General features: G+C 42.9%; 1 protein-coding gene across 1 annotated transcript in view; it reads left to right on the top strand.

Moving 5' to 3' along the window:
- Positions 1-1790: 1790 nt before the first annotated feature.
- Positions 1791-20260, top strand: part of BICRAL (BRD4 interacting chromatin remodeling complex associated protein like) — a 39349-nt gene continuing 20879 nt past the window's right edge. The window contains exons 1-5 of the mRNA XM_034647997.1: positions 1791-4255; positions 5093-5138; positions 5680-5728; positions 5819-5887; positions 8521-10200. Of these exons, the coding sequence (XP_034503888.1) occupies positions 5098-5138; positions 5680-5728; positions 5819-5887; positions 8521-10200 (1839 nt within the window). The 5' untranslated portion in view covers positions 1791-4255; positions 5093-5097. The remainder of the gene's footprint in view (positions 4256-5092; positions 5139-5679; positions 5729-5818; positions 5888-8520; positions 10201-20260) is intronic.

Consider the following 20260-nt stretch of genomic DNA (forward strand, 5'->3'; position numbering starts at 1 on the left):
AGATGAGAGCACTGCCCAGAGAAAAAAACCCCGAGTCCTCAGCTGATGACTGGTTAGTACGTGGGGTGTTGGGGAGAGACCCAAGTCCTGGGAGAGAACCACCAAAAAAGATTAGAGGAAACAACACTTGGAGCACAATTGCTATGACTCCTGAAGTTTTTCAGTGTGTATATTTCTGGATGACTTTAGAATCTGTTAATGTTTCTTAAACTTGGGAACTCACCACCCAAGATTATTTTCTCAGACCCGAGTTTGAGAAACATTACTTTGTATGGTTAATGATTCTATAGTCCGTAAACCTAAGGTTATTGTCACTGTGTTGAAATTTATCTTAAAGAAATTTTTTTTAGACTTTACCTATTTATTTGAGAGAGAGAGGGCATGAGTGGGGTTGGGGGCGGGGAGGAGGGCAGAGGGAGAGGAAGAAGCAGACAGTCCGGTGAGTGGTGAGCAGGGAGGCCCACGTGGGGCTCGACCCCAGGACCCTGAGACCACAACCCAAGCTGAAGGCAGACACCCAACCAACTGAGCCACCCAGGTACCCCTTAGAGAAGTTTGATATGTTTATCAAACAATATTTATCCAGGGCAGAAAATGGTTTGTGTTCCTACCCATGAGAGTGCAAGAATCCTTGTAATTCATGAGACATCAAGTGAAGTACTCATCAAGTGAAGAGTATTGCCTCAGGATAGGGCGAAATTAGTCCTAGAGATTGACAAAACTTAAAAGCAAGCCTCAAGAGGCTCAAATAATTTATAAGTAACTTAATTGAGGGGCGCCTGGGTGGCTCAGTAGGTTAAGCATTCGCCTCTTGCTTTCAGCTCAGGTCATGATCTCAGGGTTGTGGTGGTATCGAACCTGCACTGGGGTGCGGAATCTGCTTGGGATTTTCTCTCTCTCCCACTGCCTCTGCCCCTCCCCCCCATTCCCTCTCTCTCTAAAATAAATAAATAAATCTTCAAAAAAATGTAAGTAATGGGGCGCCTGGGTGGCACAGCGGTTAAGCGTCTGCCTTCGGCTCAGGGCGTGATCCCGGCGTTGTGGGATCGAGCCACATCAGGGTCCTCTGCTATGAGCCGCTTCTTCCTCTCCCACTCCCCCTGCTTGTGTTCCCTCTCTCGCTGGCTGTCTCTATCTCTGTCGAATAAATTAAAAAAAAAAAAAAAAGTAAGTAAGTTAATTGTGTCCTAGACAAAATTCAAAAATATCTATAGGGATACAAAAATATCCAGTACTCAGTAACATAAAATTAACAATGTCTGGCATCCAATAAAAATTTCTCAGGTATGTAAAGCAGCAGGAAAATACCACCAGTAATGAAGACAAAAAAAAAAAAAAAATCAGGGGCGCCTGGGTGGCTCAATCTTAAACGCCTGCCTTCGGCTCAGGGCGTGATCCTGGAGTTCTGGGATCGAGCCCCACGTCAGGCTCCTCCACTGGGGAGCCTGCTTCTTCCTCTCCCACTCCCCCTGCCTGTGTTCCCTCTCTCGCTGGCTGTCTCTCTCTCTAATAAATAAATAAAATCTTTTAAAAAATCAATCAATAGAAACAGACCCAGACATGATAAAAATGATAGAATTAGCGGAGAAGGACATTAAATATTTATCACTATTTTTCTTAAGTTCAAGAAGGTAGAGGAAAGATTGAACATACTGTAATGTACACACTGTTCTGTACCTTTTTCCTTTCTTTAGATTATAATTTTTTTAAGAATATTTATTAGAGAGAGAGCACAAGCGGGAAGGAGGGACAGAGAGAGAGGGAGAAGCAGGCTCCCCAGGGAGCCCGATGCAGGGCTCCATCCCAGGACCCTGGGATCATGATCTGAGGCCAAGGCAGATGCTTGACTGACTGAGCCACCGAGGTGCCCCTGTACCTTCTTTAAAAAATTTATCCCGTGTGTTATGTTAGTATTTTAAGGTTCTCCTCCCCTCTCTACCCCCATTTAACTGTTTGATCCATCTAGAATTTATTTTTGTGTAAGATATAGAGTATGGATCCACCATCTTTTCTCCATACAGCTAGCATCTTTCCCCCACTGTTTTAAAGGGTCACTTTTATACTGTGTCCTCTTGATTAAAAGCTGTTATTTCAAAGTGTTGACTCAGATAAAGACAATTTTAATAGTAGCTTTGATTTTTTTTTTTTTAAGATTGGTAATCAGAGGGCACCAGGGTGACTCAATCAGTTAAGCGTCCAACTCTTGATCTCTGCTTAAGTCTTGATCTCAGGGTCATGTGAGTTCAAGTCCATATTGGGCTCCACCCTGGACATGGAGCCTACTTTAAAAAAAGAAGACGACGAAGAAGTGGTAATCAGGTGTCTGGGGCAGTGATTTCTGACCTCTTGGGATGCCTGTCAGGATTCTGTAAGAACTACAGTCTCCTCCTCTCTGTGACAAATCCTACTGTCATAAGCTGCTATTATGGAGGGGAATGTGTCTTGCTCACGTGTGTTGAGCCAAGTAGTTTTTAACCATTGATCTAGGGGTTTTCCCTAAGAGGGGGACTCCTCTTTCCACATTATCAATGTCACTTGTGGCCAGAGGCCGGCTTAGTGATTCCAGGGTTGTTACTTTGAGGAGGAAAGAGTCTCAGAAAGGAAAGGGAGAACCTTTCCAAAGAGAACCGAACTCTTCACTTTTGAAGTGGTTAGTTTCTGATCGTCAGGTGGTCTTCCCACTTCCGAATTATTGTCAGTTCCTACACCCCTCCTTTGGTAAATTTACAACTTTGTCCTCCTGGGGGAAAGAACTGCTGGATTAGGCGGAGGCTGACTGTGTTTGGCCATACGTAGAGCTGGAGACACGGGGATAGGATTCATCTCTTTTAATTTGAAACTGTTTAAAGTCAGAAAAGAGTGTGGCCCTTTAAAAAGTAGAATTCTCAGGGTACCTCTGACTATAAAGGTTCGTGGAGTTCCACCCAAAGGGGGCTAGAGGCAGAGGACTGTCTGGTAGGACAGATGCCACTGATGGGGACAGATATCCCTGGGGAGCGGTCTTTCCGCTGTTTGAGCAGCCCGTACGGTTTGATAGGGGAGGGTCCACAATGGCTGTTAATTTCATCCAGTATTATAAAATAGTTCTCTTATTTGCGCTACTCAAGGAGTAGCCTGTCACTTCGAACATTGGCAAATGTTCTCTGCTTGAAAGTCCCAGTGGCGGTGACACCTTGGGAGAGTGACTGGTGCTGACTTCCTTTCTCAGTTTGTTACCCTTAGGGGTCTCCTCTGCTAGGAGCTTGTGAAGGAAGCTGAGATAGTTGTGAAAGGTGGTTTTGGTACAGGCTAGTTTTCACTTACATTTTTCATAGTTTGTTCCAGAAACTGTTAAACACTGTAAAAAATAATTTACAAAGGGTATTAGTGGGACATCATTTAAAAAGTCATGTCGAAGTAAAGAAATAATATCTACTTTATAGGCTTAATGATATGTCAAAATTGCCTCATTTATTCCGTGTGATTGTGATATATGGGAGACAGGCTCGTGGCATAATAATGGGCTATAGCTGGTGCAATTCTGCCATATTAAGTATCAGCATTTAAGGGAAGCTCTGCCCACAGATTTTTGTATATCTATTTAATGATAGTTTCCTCGCTTTTCCTTCCTGTGACATTTTCACTCCTCAGAAGTACGGTCGGGCTAGCATGTTCCTTTGTAACTCCATGTCTGAGTCCTCAAAGCAGATTTCACCTGGCCTGCTGCCCCTTTCACAGTTTAGCCTGGAGGTTACCCTTGGATCAGCTTTCCCCCCTCTTCTTCCTCCTATCTCACTGGTCATCTCACCTCTCCACCAGAGTTCCACTCATATGGCTTCTGATCACCCCAGGCCATTCAGTAACTGAACGAATTCACCCCCCCACCCCCGCCCAAGGGGAAGGTCTCACATGGGGGGGATACTTACCCTTCCAGACCCTTCCTGGAGGAAGCAAGTTTCTTTCCATATGGCAGGAGCCAGTTTTATACTTGTTTGGCCTTGTGACTGATAGGATGGGGAGTTTGGGGGAACTGGAGAAGAGATGACAGTTTTAACCAAGAAAAAACATTGAGTAGAAATTATCCCTTCTGCCTTCTTCGGGCGTGTCCCTCTTCTGGGCATCTCTTCAGGATTTCATTCCTCCGTCCAACTGCCGTTCACAACTGCCCTTTCCAACTGCTCCAGAACTCTTGGCCCCGGCATTCCGTGATGTAAATTATTCCACGCATGGCTCGAAATGGGTGCGAAGCAGTGTTGCCAGGTGTCGGATCACTAGTGTAAGTTTACCGGATCTCGGGGGAGGGAGGAGAACGGGGGAGAACTGCTCTTGGAACTCGTCCAGTTGTTATTGTTTCAGCCAGAGCACAGTAATTGCGCTGGCCGCTGGCGGAGCTCGATGCTGTCAGTGGCTAGGGAGAGCGGGAGCGTGGGGCTCGGCGCTGGGGGCAGTTGGGGGTTGAAGATTTTCTATTTTAAAGATTCTAGCAATGGGGTATAGATTGTCTGGAGTCAAACAGTTGGCCGTGCTGCTGCCCCGGGGAGGAACCTGGGACCTCGGGCCAAGCGTGGGGCAGTCCTCCTTGGGACTATAGTGTCTCCTCTGTCTCAAAATGTAGGGAGAACTGGCTTTTCTGTTTTTGTAAAGAGAGCCAGAATATGGCAAGAAATCTAGATTGCTCACTGTGTTTGGAAACAGTCAGTCATAAAACGCAACAGGCCTCTGAATACATGAGATTTTTTTTTTCTAAAACAAAAACATTACTTCTCCCCTTTTTCATGATACATTTTGAGGAAGTTGCTGTTCCTGGTTTACAGTCCCTTTGGGGAATCTGTGTGGGAAGGGTTGCTGCCAACTCTCTTGGATTTATCTAGATTCCTTTTTGACTTGTAAGTTAAGGATTTGCATTTAATAAAAACAATTTAAAGTGAGTATTTAGTCTCCTGAATGACCACAAAATTTTAAAAATGCCATTAAAAATAAGCAGTTAGAGAAAAAACGTACATGAATTACACAGTTACTTGCTAGGAAAGTAAAGAGTGTATTTTGATGTATCGATGCTCCTGGCTTTCATCTGCTTTGCTAACCAGCACTTTCTTTATTCCTTTTCTTATAGTTGTCATGGATGATGATGATGACTCGTGTCTCCTTGATCTTATCGGGTAAGATGCTCATTCCAAAATCAGGGTAAATCAAATGTGTGAGGTTTGCTGTACTAAAACAATCAATAATTTAATAAGCATATTAAAAACTGGATAGGTTTTTGGGGTGCCGGCTGGCTCAGTCGGTGGAGCATGTGACTCTTGATCTCGGGGTCATGAGTTCAAGCCCCATGTTGGCAGTAGAGATTTTTTTTAATTAAAAAAAAAAAAGGTGGGTTTTTAAAATGAAAATCAACAAGAATATGGATTAGCAAATAAAGAGACAAAAATATTTGGATATGATAGGATTCATAATTTATTAAATTTACCTTCTAACAAATCCCAGGAGGCAGATGTGAGTGATAATAGGAAATGGAACATCATCAAGAAATCGGTAATAAAACAACAACAACAACAAACCTATTAATAAAATTGTTTAAAAATAGGGAGAGAATTTTATTCAAGCTAATACGTCATTTTCTTCTTACCCTAGTGAAGATGAATCCCAAATATAGGTCATGTATTTATTTGCTGTTTTCCTTTCTTTGTTGCTGTTTTCCAGAGACCCACAAGCATTGAACTATTTTCTACATGGACCTAGTAATAAATCTGTAAGTAATACTTAGAACATCACAGATATAAATTTTGTCTCTTCTTTACAGTTAAAGTAATCTCACCTTATCGAATTTGTACCTTCGCAGAGCAATGATGACTTGACTAATGCAGGATATTCTGCAGCCAATTCAAATTCAATTTTCGCCAACTCCAGTGTGAGTATTGGAACCGGAATTTAGCGATAAAGTGTTTGTGTCTCGTTGACGGCTTGTGAATCTAGGCTTTCATTGCCTTTGGGTCTTGATGAGAGTTACTGCCTTGTCTTCTGTAATTGACACGGAGGGAGGACCTGCTGAACGATGCTGACATTGTCTCCTTTTACTTCATTGATTCAGATAAGCTATATGAGATTTCCTTTGCCATTTGACTCCAAAATGTGATAACCTAAGAAAGTCACATTAGAAAGTTTTAGACCTTTCACAAAGCTTTAAATAAATTATTGATTGTAGTTACGTACTAATCATACTAATCATCTAATCACGTTAACGTGATTAACCACATTAATCCAGCCGGTAACTCCATGAAGTCGGTTCTATTATGATCTACATTTTATACCTGAGGAAGCTAAAGCACAGAGAGTTTAGTAACTACAGCCAGGAGTTGCAGAGCTAGGATTCTCCCTCAGGTTGCCCATTCTTGATTCCATATTCTCAAGCTCTAGGAGCATCTAGACAAGAAACCTGACCTCTGGGGGATAGGGAAGTCCTGCTTGCAGACTACATGCGGATACCTATGGTTAAGCCTGTGTTACTTTCATCTTTCCAAGTGCCTTCTTCTATCGTAGATGGTAACCCAGAGTCAGCCTGCCCAAGTTTGAGTCTTCCCTCTACCACTTACTAGCCATGTAACCTTGGATCTCTCACTCCATCTCTGTAAGGTTCAGAAACCAGGAGAATAATAGAACTACTTCCTAGGTTGGTTAACATTAATTGACTAGTCCGTGGAAATCACTTGGGACAGTGCTCAATGAATGTTAACTTATCAGCAGGGCCTTAATTTTCTTCATCTATAACACGAAATAGTATTCGGAAAGTCCTTGGGAGTGCACAGTTCTTTCAAGTATTTGAGTGTGTGTAAGTTAGGTCGGATCGTATCATGCGAGACACCTCCACATGCTAGGGGTGGCTTTAAAGTCACAACACCGATCTCCTACAAGGCTTGTGAACCAGGAGCATTTCTGAAATTCATTCTGAATAATAACTTCATGTGGTACCATTAAGCCCATAAAGTAGATATTTAGCCTGTCCCTCAACGTTAATGATTTTTATTTACCAACCCTCCCCCTTCCATGTGAGTATTAATTCTAACTTTTCAGACTGCTTCATTCAGTACGTATGTATTGGGTATTTTTATTACATCATGTCAGGTATAGTAGAAATATTTTTTTAGTAGAAATATTTTTAAAGCTCTGAAAAACATGGCTGATTAAACTTATGGTCTGTTAGTTTGTACGTTATAAAAACATTAAACTCTGTATGACCACTGTGGAGATACCCGTTGTTGTCTAGATATTGAACTGTAAAACAAAAAACAAAAACAAAAAAACACCACCTTGCTTTCAGTTGCTTTCCCCATACCCTTTCAAATGACTCTTTAAGTCCTGCCACGTTGGTCCCACTTCAGCTGATGGTTGATTGAGGGTCAAATGAACTAGTCTTGGCTTTTCTACCAAGTTCTTCCCATCATCTGGCCCCCAACACCTTATTTGCCAAGAGCTCAGAATCTCTACAGTTTTACAGGTTGGAACTCTTATTCTTCACTGACTTGTTTTTGATTTTTTTCTCTTCCTTCTTTTTTTAAATTTTCAATTGTGTTTAAACATTTACGAAATACACCAGATCATCACCATTTTAAGCATACAGTCCACTAGTGTGAAGTACATTCATATCATCTCCACCGTATTTTAAATAGCTGTTGATTCCATATATTTCCTTTTATAATCTTGACCTGTCCCCAAAAAACCAGCTGGACGGTGGAGTGTATCTTATTTATCATGTTCAGTTCTCTTCATATGCCTGTGTTGTCCCTAGTTGGAATGCCCATTCCTAAGGGCTCCTTTAAGGACAGAAACTCACACACAAGTGGGTGCTTGATAAATAAACTATTGGTGGACTTTTATTTTTGAATAGGACACTGAAGTTGTTTTGAAAGCATCGTGATAGGCTGATTCCTTCTAAGAAATCAAACGACCATTCACTCATTTTATGTGGGAAGCTTGTTTTTGTCTGGACTAGTCTTGCCTGGGGTGTTAGGGGTTAGAACTAGGGGTGGGGGTCTGAGAAGCCTCGAAAGAGAGGGCTAACTCTGGGCTACCTTCTGGACCGCTAACAGAACAATACCCAGAACGCCCAAAACTCACTTGGACTCCCATTGTACAGAGGACCAGACATGGCCATCTCCTGGATACACACGCACCCTGGGCTGAGTCTCACTCAAGCCCTGGACTGGGGGCAGTTCTGAAAAATCAAATGTGTGCCCATATCTCAAAAAATGAAGCTAAACTCCAGGTAGTCATCAGTATGTTCCTGTTATTTATCTATTTTCAATAAAATATTTTACCAGAGCAATGAATGGGTACACTTAACAGAAGCAATGTTAGACATTACTGAGGAAATAGAAATAGCAGAATAAGCAGAGCAGTTTGGAGAGTCGTGCCTGAAAAGCAGACTGTTAGACTTTATCTTATTCGAAAGTGAGGTGCTTTTTATTATTATTTTTTGTTTGTTTGTTTTTAAGAATCTCTTTCAAAGGTTCGCTATGCCAGGTAACACACTGCTTATTGTTGTAGAATGCTGATCCTAAGTCATCCCTCAAAGCTGTAAGCAACCAGCTTGGAGAAGGGCCCAGTGATGGACTGCCACTCTCAAGTAGCCTTCAGTTTCTGGAAGATGAACTTGAGTCTTCTCCTCTTCCTGATCTCAGTGAGGACCAACCTTTCGACATTCTTCAGAAATCCTTGCAGGAGGCCAATATCACTGAACAGACATTGGCCGAAGAGGCGTATTTGGACGCCAGTATAGGTTCAAGCCAACAGTTTGCACAAGCTCAGCTTCATCCTTCTTCATCAGCATCCTTTACTCAGGCTTCTAATGTTTCCAATTACTCAGGTCAGACGTTGCAGCCTATAGGGGTGACTCACGTGCCTGTGGGAGCATCGTTTGCAAGCAATACGGTGGGTGTGCAACATGGCTTTATGCAACACGTGGGGATCAGTGTTCCCAGCCAGCATCTGTCTAACAGCAGTCAGATTAGCGGCTCTGGTCAAATACAGCTAATTGGGTCATTTGGTAATCAACCTTCCATGATGACTATTAATAACCTAGATGGATCCCAAATCATACTGAAGGGCAGCGGGCAGCAAGCCCCCTCAAATGTGAGTGGAGGGCTCCTGGTCCATAGACAGACTCCTAACGGCAACTCGTTGTTTGGGAACTCTGGTTCCAGCCCGGTGGCACAGCCTGTCACCGTTCCGTTTAACAGCACAAACTTTCAGACATCTTTACCCGTGCATAACATCATCATTCAGAGGGGTCTTGCACCTAATTCAAATAAAGTCCCAATTAATATCCAGCCAAAGCCTATCCAGATGGGTCAGCAGAATACGTACAATGTGAACAATTTGGGAATACAGCAGCACCATGTTCAACAAGGGATCTCTTTTGCCTCTGCCAGCTCACCCCAGGGCTCCGTAGTTGGTCCGCACATGTCTGTGAACATTGTAAACCAACAGAACACAAGAAAACCAGTCACCTCACAGGCAGTGAGCAGCGCTGGGGGTAGTATCGTTATTCATTCTCCCATGGGCCAGCCTCACACACCCCAAAGTCAGTTCCTCATACCCACAAGCCTTTCCGTCAGTTCCAACTCAGTACACCACGTCCAGACCATAAACGGGCAACTGCTTCAGACTCAACCTTCTCAGCTCATCTCTGGCCAAGTGGCCTCAGAGCATGTCATGTTGAACAGAAACTCTTCCAACATGCTCAGGACCAACCAACCGTATTCTGGGCAGATGCTGACCAACCAGAATGCCGCCGTCCAGTTAGTGTCTGGGCAGACATTTGCCGCCTCTGGAAGCCCAGTGATAGTCAATCACGCCTCTCCTCAGATCGTCGGTGGACAGATGCCCTTGCAGCAGGCGTCGCCAACCGTGTTACACCTGTCACCCGGGCAGAGCAGCGTTTCCCAAGGAAGACCTGGCTTCACCCCCATGCCGTCGGTGACCAGCATGGCAGGACCTAGTCGGTTCCCTGTTGTCAGCTCCTCCAGCACTGCCCATCCCAGTCTTGGGTCTGCGGTTCAGTCGGGCGCATCAGGATCAAACTTTACGGGAGATCAGCTGACCCAGCCAAACAGGACTCCAGTACCGGTCAGCGTGTCTCATCGTCTTCCAGTTTCTTCTTCCAAATCTACCAGCACCTTCAGTAACACACCTGGATCAGGAACCCAGCAGCAGTTCTTCTGTCAGGTATGTTTGCTTTATCACGCGCGTGTTTGGAGGATTACGGAGCAGAACAAATGGAATGTGTATTTCACAGAATATCGTTTTCATTCTAGGCTCCCAGTTTATTAACTTCCAGTTTTCACCTTATGATTGATTACCTTTACTCTTCCTAATTAAAATGCTTTATCTATCCTAGCATTGTGTTTTGGAGTGGGGACTCTAGAGTCAGACTCGGATTTGACTCTAAGCTTTATGACATAGAGCAAGTCTTACCTTAACTTACCTCGCTAGACCTAGTTTTCCTCATCAATGAAATAGACATATACTAGTACCATTCCATGGGGTAATTGGGGCGATTAAATGAGGTAATCCAAATAAAGCACTTAGTGGAGTCCCTAACAGCAAATAGCAAATACTCAATGAGAGCCCACTGATACCTATACTTGATGAAATGTATTATGGGCATTTAAAATGAAAGCTTAGTGTAGATTATTTACTTACATCAGGGAGTAAGCCACTAGGTCATATAACTGTGGACTGGGCCAAGAACTTGCGGCTGCTTCTTAGATGCCAACGGGAAAGGCCCAGGGACTCAGTGTGACTCGTCAGTGGGTAACTGGCCTGCACCAGAGGGATGCATACAGAGGGAAGGATCCCAAATTACCATGGGCAACTGGTAAACCCACAGAAGGATTATGTTTCTGAAAAGCATCTCAAATGTCATCAGCTTTGGTTCCCACTGCCCGGCCCCCACCTGCCCGCCGATCCGTGAACTCCTCTAGCTTCTGCTTCCTGCTGCTCCAGAGCACGGCCTTCACGCCTGTGGTTGACCTTCCTTTGTCCTCCTTTTCCACTGCCTTCTCCTCCACATTTACAAGTATTCAAAAACCTCTCTGTGCCAAGTACATCAATATATCCTAAGGAAACAAAGATTATTTATGATCAAGGATATCCAGTGTATTACTTTCAGTGTCAAAGGTGTATTGTGTATGTGGTACGAAATAATGCCAGACTTCTAGGAAAGTTAAAGTTGCAAGAATAGTATAAGGAATTTCATAAACCCTTCACCAAGATTCCCCAGATGTTAATGTTTTACTACCATTCGTTTTATCCTTCTCTTCCTCTCCCCCTGAACTCACTCTCTATCTCTCATACACACACACACACACAAACACACACACAAACACACACACACAATTTTGAGAGTAAATTGCAGGCAGAATGCCTCTTTACCCCTAAATATTTTGGACTTCAGTATGTATTTTCTAAAAATGGAGACAGGACTTCAGTGTGTATTTTCTAAAAATGGAGACATTCTTCCATGTAGCCATAAATTACACAGTTATCAAAATCAAGAAATGAGGGGGCGCCTGGGTGGCACAGCGGTTAAGCGTCTGCCTTTGGCTCAGGGCGTGATCCCGGCGTTATGGGATCGAGCCCCACATCAGGCTCTTCCGCTATGAGCCTGCTTCTCCCTCTCCCACTCCCCCAGCTTGTGTTCCCTCTCTCGCTGGCTGTCTCTATCTCTATCAAATAAATAAAAATAAAAAATCTTTAAAAAAAAAAAAGAATCAAGAAATTAACATGATTACAGTATTATCACCTAATATACAGACCTTATCCAAATTTAGTCAGTTTTCCCAAGAACAGTCCTTACAGCAAAAAGGGAAAAAAATTACATTGTTTTGTGTTTATGCTCCAGGATCACTGTCTAATTTTGTCGTCATGTCTTTGAATCTGAAACAGGTTCTCCATCTTTCTTTGTCTTTTATGACCTTAATATTTTCGAAGAGTACAAACCAGTTATTTTGTAAAATGTCCCTCAATCCAGGTTTCTCTGCTGTTTCCTCATGCTTAGATTCAGGTCATACATTTTCGGTGTTATGGATACATACACTTGATGTGTATGTTACATCAGAAGTGGTATGTCCTCACAGTATGGACCTGTCCCATTACCGGTGCTGTAAACTTTGAACACTTGCTTGAGATGGTATCTGATGCTTCTTAATAAGTTTCTTCTAGGGGATACGTTGACACTGTTTAGGTATCCAGCTGCTCCTCAAACTTGCACACTCTATGTTAAGCTTCCATTGATGAATCCTGACCGAATCCATTATTGTGGAATCAGCTATTACTGTGATGGCCACCAGATGGAGATGGTCTAATTCCGTCAATTGTTCTACGTTAATTGTTGGCATTGTACTCTAAGAAACTTTTCCTGTTCCCCTTTTACTTGTGTGTTTGTCTATATCAGTATGGACTCACAGATTCTTTTTTTTTTTTTTTAAGATTTTATTTATTTGGTTAGTTATTTGAGAGAGAGAGAGCACAAGCAGGGGGAAGGGGCAAAGGGAGAGGGAGAACCAGACTTCCACTGAGCAGGAAGCCCCCATACGGGGCTAGATCCCAGGACTCTGAGATCATGACCTGAGCCAAAGGCAGACACTTAACCGACTGTGTCACCCAAGTGCCCCCTCATAAATTCTTATTTTATTCAGTCAGTTATAAATTGTTGTAGTCACTTATCTTGATGCTCGTTCCTTTGATGGCCATTGGGCACCCCTCCAAATTGGCTACTGGTCCTTCTGACATGTTTCCATCATGCCTTGAGCACTTTCTTTAATTTCTGGCAAAACAAGATGTTCCATGTTCATTTTTTTTTTAAGATTTTATTTATTTATTTGACAGAGACAGCCAGCGAGAGAGGGAACACAAGCAGGGGGAGTGGGAGAGGAGGAAGCAGGCTCATAGCGGAGGAGCCTGATGTGGGGCTCGATCCCATAACGCCGGGATCACGCCCTGAGCCGAAGGCAGATGCCCAACCGTTATGCCACCCAGGCGCCCCTCCATGTTCATTTTTTACTTTCCCACCTCTGCCCTGGAATCAGCCATTTCTTTAAGGAGACTTATTCCTTCTAGTGGAGAACAGTTTTTAAAAACCAAGATCTGAGCACTACATGTTCATTGCAACTGGCCTATATATCTTTATACACACCCAACATCTGTAGCTATTTACAGATGAATCCATATTAAAAACAACGAGTTCAGGGGTGCCTGGGTGGCTCAAATGGTTAAGTATCCCACTCTCGGTTTTGGCTCAGGTCATGATCTCAGGGTCGTGAGATGGAGCCCCATGTTGGGATCTGCGCTGGGCATGGAGCACGCTAAAGATTCTGTCTCCCTCTCCCTCTGCCCCTTCCCCCTGTAAATAAATGGAAGGAAGGAAGGAAGGAAGGAAGGAAGGAAGGAAGGAAGGAAGGAGAGAGAGAGAAAAGAAAGAAAGAAGAAAAGAAAGGAAGGAAGGAAAGGAAGGAAGGAAGGAAGGAAGGAAGGAAGGAAGGAAGAAAGAAAGAAAGAAAGAAAGAAAGAAAGAAAGAAAGAAAGAAAGAAAGAAAGAAAAAGAAAAGAAAGAAAGAAAGGAAAAGAAAAGAAAAGAAAGAAAGAAAGAAAGAAAGAAAGAAAGAAAGAAAGAAAGAAAGAAAGAAAATATTGATACGTCGGATTCTAATCCAGGACCACTGGGTTCATTATTCAAGACTCCTTCTTTTCCATTTCCAAATATCTTCCATGTTTCCTCTTTTCTAACAGTGAGAAAACAACTCCACAATATATTTACTTATTTGCTCAATCCTAGAATACACAGAAAATAGTTTCAGAATTGCTAATCCATACCACTATGAAAAACAAACCTACTGATGAGACGTCAGCACCAGTTTACAGTTCTGTCTTTAGCCTAAAGGTATATAATCAAAATACTGTGTTCATGGGGCACCTCGGTGGCTCAGTCGGTTAAGCATCCGACTCTTGGTTTCACCTCAGGTCATGATCTCAGGGTCCTGAGATCGAGCCCCACATCGGGCTCTGTGGTGAGCCAGGGAGTCTGCTTAAGCGTCTCTCTCCCTCTCCATCTGCCCCTCCCTGCCCCATACGTGTGTGCTCTCTCTCTCTCTCTAAAATAAATAAATAAATCTCTTTTTTTTTTAAGATTTTATTTATTTGTCAGAGAGAGTACAAGCAGGGTGAGCGGTAGGCAGAGGGAGAAGCAGACTCCCCGTTGAGCAAGGAGCCCAATGCGGGACTCGATCCCAGGACCCCAGGATCATGACCTGAGCCGAAGGCAGACACTTAACCTGCTGAACAACCCAGGCGTCCCTAGATAAATAAATCTTTCAAAATACTGCATTTGACAGTTACTTGTCTTAGTACTTCCCCTCTCCCTTGGTGTAGTTATATTCATTTGAAGTGTAGTTCTGCTTAGTTGCTTCTGTTCATATTTCATTGTAGGCGTCTTTCCCCACTATGCTTATTGATTTTGCCTATTTAATTTCTTTTGAAAGTGTGACCCATTAGCATGGTTCCGAAAGCCAGGGCTCTGCAGAAAGTGTACCTGGAGCACCTCACTCTACCCTTCTCCCACCCTTCCATCCTTCCCTGCCAGTTCTTAGCCGCCTCTGTCGTCACTGATCTCATCCGTCTCTAGTTGAATTATCCTGTTCATTTTCACACAAATAGGCAGATGCACGTGTGGTTTCTTGCTTCCCGTGCCGTCGTATTCACAGTAGAGGGTGCCGGATACTCTTCCACACTTCGGTTCCTGAACAGGTCTCCAAAACACTTTTAGGGGCGCCTGGGCGGCTCAGTCAGTGTAGCATCTGCCTTCGGCTCAGGTCATGATCACTGGGTCCTGGGATCGAGCCCCACGTCAGGCTCCGTGCTCAGCGGGGAATCTGCTTCCCCCTCTGCCTGCCGCTCCCTCTGCTGGTGCTCTCCCTCTCTGACAAATACATATATTAAATATTTTTAAAAATTAAAAAAACGTAATATAAATTAAAAAAATAAAAGCCCAAATGTCTAATAATAGAATCATCAGCTGTGATGAATTGTATGCCGCTATTTAAAATGTTTTTTGGGGAAAAAAATGTTTTCAAAGGGTGCCTGGCTATCGTAGTCAGTGGAGTGTGGGACCCTTGATCTTGGGGTTGTAGGTCAAGCCCCACGTTGGGCACAGAAATTACTTTTAAAAAATAAAATAAAATCTTGGGTCACCTGGATGACTCAGTTGGTTAAGTGTCCAACTCAATCTCAGCTCAGGTCTTAATCTCAAGGTCGTGAATTCAAGCCCCCTGTTGGGCTCCACACTGGGCATGGAATAAATAAAACAAAATCTTTGTATATGAAAGTAAGTAAATAAATAATAAATAAAATAAAATAAAATATTTTCAAAAAATAACTTGGTCAGTTGAGCCTCCAACTCTTAGTTTTGGCTCAGGTCGTGATCTCAGGGTCGTGAGATCGAGCCCCGCGTTGGGCTCCGCATTCAGTGCAGAGTCTGCTTGAGATCCTCTCTCCCTCTCCCTGCCCCTCCTGCTTGTGCTCTCTCTCTCTAAAATAAATAAATAAATCTTAAAAAAAAATAACTTAAAGATTTGGGGAAAGGCTTACAAAATATTTTAAATGTACATTTAAATTTGAAATATTTAAAATGTGCTTTTAAATGTTTAATAAAGAGGGGCGCCTGGCTGGCTCAGTCAGTAGAGCATAGGACTCTTGATCTCAGGTCATGAGTTTAAGAATAGAGCTTACTTAAAAAAATAAGTGTAGGTGTGCCTGGGTAGTTCAGTCAGTTGAGCGACTGACTCTTGGTCTCAGTTCAAGGCTTGATCTTGGTGGTTGAGAGTTCAAGCCCCGCATTGGGCTCCATGGTGGGTATGGAGCCTACTTTTTTAAAAAAATGTATATTTAATAAACAATTTGTTTTCACTTTAGAAAAATGATAGAGACAGTATGTTGAATTAGAAAACAGAAAACCTTTTTGCTTAAAAAACACCCAGAAATTTCATTAGAAAGAAATGCAAAATAACATTAATAGAAATGCAATATAACATTAATAGCAGTTCTCTGGATAGTATAATTAGATTATTCTCATTTTCTTCTAGTTTTGAAAACTTGTCCCACATAGAAGGTATGATACCTGGAGAGCATTTATCAAAACATGTTTACGTATTTTTTTTTAAATAAGTAAAACATGCAGCTGGTAAAAACTTAAAACAGTTCCAGCATAGTTTACGGTGAAAAGTAAGTCTTCCTGCCAGTGCCCACGTTTTCCTCCCAGAGGCTGCCACCGTTTCTCAGTTCTTCATATTCTTCCAGAGATGTCCTCTGCATATACAGTACAAATATCACATAGACCCACTTACGTCTGCAGTGCGCTACCGATGTTTTTACCTAACTACATAAATTGAGGCTCATTTTATATCAGCATCTATTGATCTGCTTTATGTTTGTTGTTATAATTAATTATATATCATCAGCCACAGCATGATCTTTTTCTCTTTTTTATTTTCTGTATATAAGTAATGGCTTGATTAAGGAAAAAAATCTGACTCCCAAAAGTTTCAATATCCAAAGGTAGTAAGAAGCCTCGACTGGCAGCTCCAGCGTAATTTTTTGTGACTTTTAATGCCAGAGGGAATTGGGAACTGGGTCACTTGTATTATGTCAAGTGTGTTACTGCTGTAGGTTTTCTGGAACAATTAAGGTATCGTGTGCGTTGGAATAAGGAGAATATAGCCTTGGGGGCAGCATGAGTTAGAGAAGTAATACTGAGGTGTTATCTAACATTTAAAGCCCCGGGGCATCCAGAAACACTTATAGTGACTCTATTTTACTTTATAATTTTTGTGTAAAATTTCTGTACAAATTATAGAATGCCATAATAAACAAAAACACCATCACAGGGACTTTCCATGTTTGTCTATTTGGGGAAATTTAACACAGCAAGTTTTGATTCTGAGGCAAGGAAAAGGGGTTAAATCTAGTGAGAAATAAGTTTCTAAATATAAATTTTGGTTTCAATATAGAAAATACATTTATTTGGTTCAAAATTCAAAAGGTACAGAAAGGTATATATAATAGTGAAAACTTCCCTCCTTCTATCCCCCAGCCACCCAGTTCTCTGCAGGCAACCAATATAATCAGCTTCTTACAGAGTGAATATAAGTCCTCACCCCATTTTTTGTATTGTGAAAACTTCCCAAACCACAGAAAAATTGGAAGAGTACAGTGAACCCATTCACCTAGATTTACCATTGTTGTCTTGCAACATTTGCTTAAACTGTGTGTCTCTTTCTCTCTCCCTCTCTCTCTACACACACACACACACACACACACACACACACACACACTTTTTTCTCTGAACCATCTCGAAAGTAAGTTACCAATGTCATGACCCCTTAGCCCTAAGTGCTTCACGAGCCATCTCATAAGAACAAGGATCTGCTTCAATACATCCTAATATCACTATCACACCCCAAAAAATTAATATTAATACAGTAAAATTGTATCAGATGTCTTCTGATTGACCCAGTAATGGCCTTTACAACAATGTTTCACTCCAGAATCCAGTCAAAGAGCACTGCTTTCACCTGTTGTCACATCTCTGGTCTAGAGCAGCCCAGATCATTTGTCCTGTAGAGTGGCCTCAGTGTGGAGTCGTCTGATTGTGTCTTCGTGAGCAGAGGCAAGCTGAACCGTTGTGGCAGACACAAAGTGTTGGCTGGGCCTGTCATTGGTGATTCTGGGTGTGATCGCTTGGTGCAGGTGGCTTCTGCCAGGTTTCTCCTCCAGGTTCTCAGAGGTACCTTTTCCCCTTTGTAAAGTGGACATGATCTCTAAGATAGTGCTTTGGGACCATGTGACTGTCCTGTTTCCCCATGTCTCACCGGTGATTTGAGACTCCATCAGGGAGCCTCACCTGAATATTACATTGGCGGTTGCAAAATAATTTCCTAACTCTATGATCCTATCTAGAGTGTTTGGCTGGGACTGTTCCGTTAAGAAGAGCTTTTTCTTCTTCTCCCTCTCACTTTCCCTCTCTCTCTCTTTTTGGGGGTGTCACCTTCAGTGCTTACCAACTCATGGCTGGGCTTATTCCATACATCCCCAGCTAAGTCTCCCTCTTCCTCTGCCCAAAATCATTTTGAGGCTAAGCCAGTGATACTCAGATACTTTAGGTCTGTAAAAGATCATGTCTTCATTTTGTAGTTAATGTTGCAGTCTACTGCTTGCATTATTCATTTTAATGCCTACAGTGTCCCAAATGTCGTCAGTGGAGGCCTGCTTAAGCTGGCTCCTATACCTTTGACGTGGCCCCATCTGCTTTGAGCGCTTTGTGGCCTGAGATACTGTGCACGTGTCTTCCGATTACCTTGCCTCAGACCTAGAATCAACCCTTCCTCCAGAGAGCCCTATGAACTTAAATCCCTTAATGCAGAGAATAGTTTGCAGGATTTAAACTTTCTTGGAAATAGATTCATATTCAAAAGTTGGCGATTAAAGGAGGCGATTTACAAGAGTTTAGCCTATTAAACAAAAGTAAATTATGTTAAGTCCATATCTCCTTAGATCCGGGCACCTGGGTGGCATAGCGGTTAAGCGTCTGCCTTCGGCTCAGGGTGTGATCCTGGCGTTATGGGATCGAGCCCCACATCAGGCTTTTCCGCTATGAGCCTGCTTCTTCTTCTCCCACTCCCCCTGCTTGTGTTCCCTCTCTCGCTGGCTGTCTCTCTCTCTGTTGAATAAATAAAATCTTTAAAAAAAAATCTCCTTAGATCACTAGAAGATTTAGTCAATCGATCGTAAATCCCTTGAGAGCAGCACCCACCATGGCTGTCGCCAGAGTGATCACAGCCGGTCTCCAGCTCCTCCCTGCCCCTTCCTCCTTCCCTTCCTCCCTCTAGCTCACCCTGACAACCTTACTATGGAGCCACTGGATTTTCAGACACCCAGACTTCAAAATCTAGATGGTGTTTGTTCTCTCCTTCTATACTTTTAGTAAGTTACTAAATCCTACAGATTTGTCTTTGACTGTCTCACACCTGTTCTTTCCAAAATAATAAAAGTAATGATCATATTATTAACAACTGGTGCAGTACCCAGGGCTCTCCATATTATTGCTAACCCTTACCTTGGGGCTACAAGTAGTGACTATTTCCATTTCCCAGTCAAGGAGATGGAGGCTCAGAGCATGGCCACATTGCTCAGAAAGGCAGACTTCATCTGCTAGCTGGCTGAGCTGTACTCTTGCCCATTTCTCTCCTCTTCCGCACCCTTACCCTGAGCTAGACGTTAAGAGGGACTGCAGTGTCATGGGAAACACAAGGGTTGGGTTAGGAATCAGAGCTCGCTTGTAGGTCCCGCTCTGCCAGGGACTGGTTTGGTAATCTAAGTGTGTATCTTAAACTCTCTGAGCCCTGATTTTCTCTTCTCTAAAATGAAGAACGCTAGCTATGCAATTGAACCACCTGGAGAGCTTTTTAAAAATATGGATGCCTGGGCCTCTCCTCCATAAATGCTGACTTAAATGGTCTGGAGAAAGGGCTCTAAGCATCAGCATTTTTCGAAAGCTCCCCAAGTGATTCTAAAGAGTAACCAGGGTAGAGAAACACTGGGCTAGATGATTTCCAAGGCCCATTCTGACCCTAACACATCAACAAATGTAGCAATTACCTGGGTGATTGATTTGCCTTTGGCCTCTTTTTAAGGGCAGATTTCCACGGCATTAAAATCTTCCTAAGACATTTGCTTAGTGACCTGAACCAAATCATCTGAGTCTCCCCATTGCCACAGGAGAAAAGAACAAACCCCTGCCTGGCAGTTAAGCCTCTCTAGTTGGAAACCCTCCATTCTAGCTGGGCTAACCCCTCCTCCCCACCTCCCTGACTAGGCCAGACTCATTGTGAGCCCCATGTCACTACTGACATGGGTATTCATTAAACTTCCTTTCCTAGCAGGTAGAAATGCTTCCCATCCTTCAGCGCCCCTGCAAAGCCCCTAAAAGAAAGAAGCCTTTTCCAGTCACCCAGCTGTCTTCTCTGCACTTTTCGTTCATACTGCTCTCTAGGTGCAGAACCACTGACAGTGCTCCCTCCCTTCCTCCCTCCCTCGCTCCCTCCCTCCCTCTCCCTCCCTCGTCCCTCCCTCCCTCCTTCCCTCCCTCCCTCCTTCAAAAAAAAAAAAAAAAAAAAAAAAAAAAAAAAAAAAAAAAAAAAAAAAAAAAAAAAAAAAAAAAAAAAAAAAAAAAAAA

Source organism: Ailuropoda melanoleuca, chromosome 19, assembly GCF_002007445.2.
Source record: "Ailuropoda melanoleuca isolate Jingjing chromosome 19, ASM200744v2, whole genome shotgun sequence".
Taxonomy (NCBI): Eukaryota; Metazoa; Chordata; class Mammalia; order Carnivora; family Ursidae; genus Ailuropoda; species Ailuropoda melanoleuca.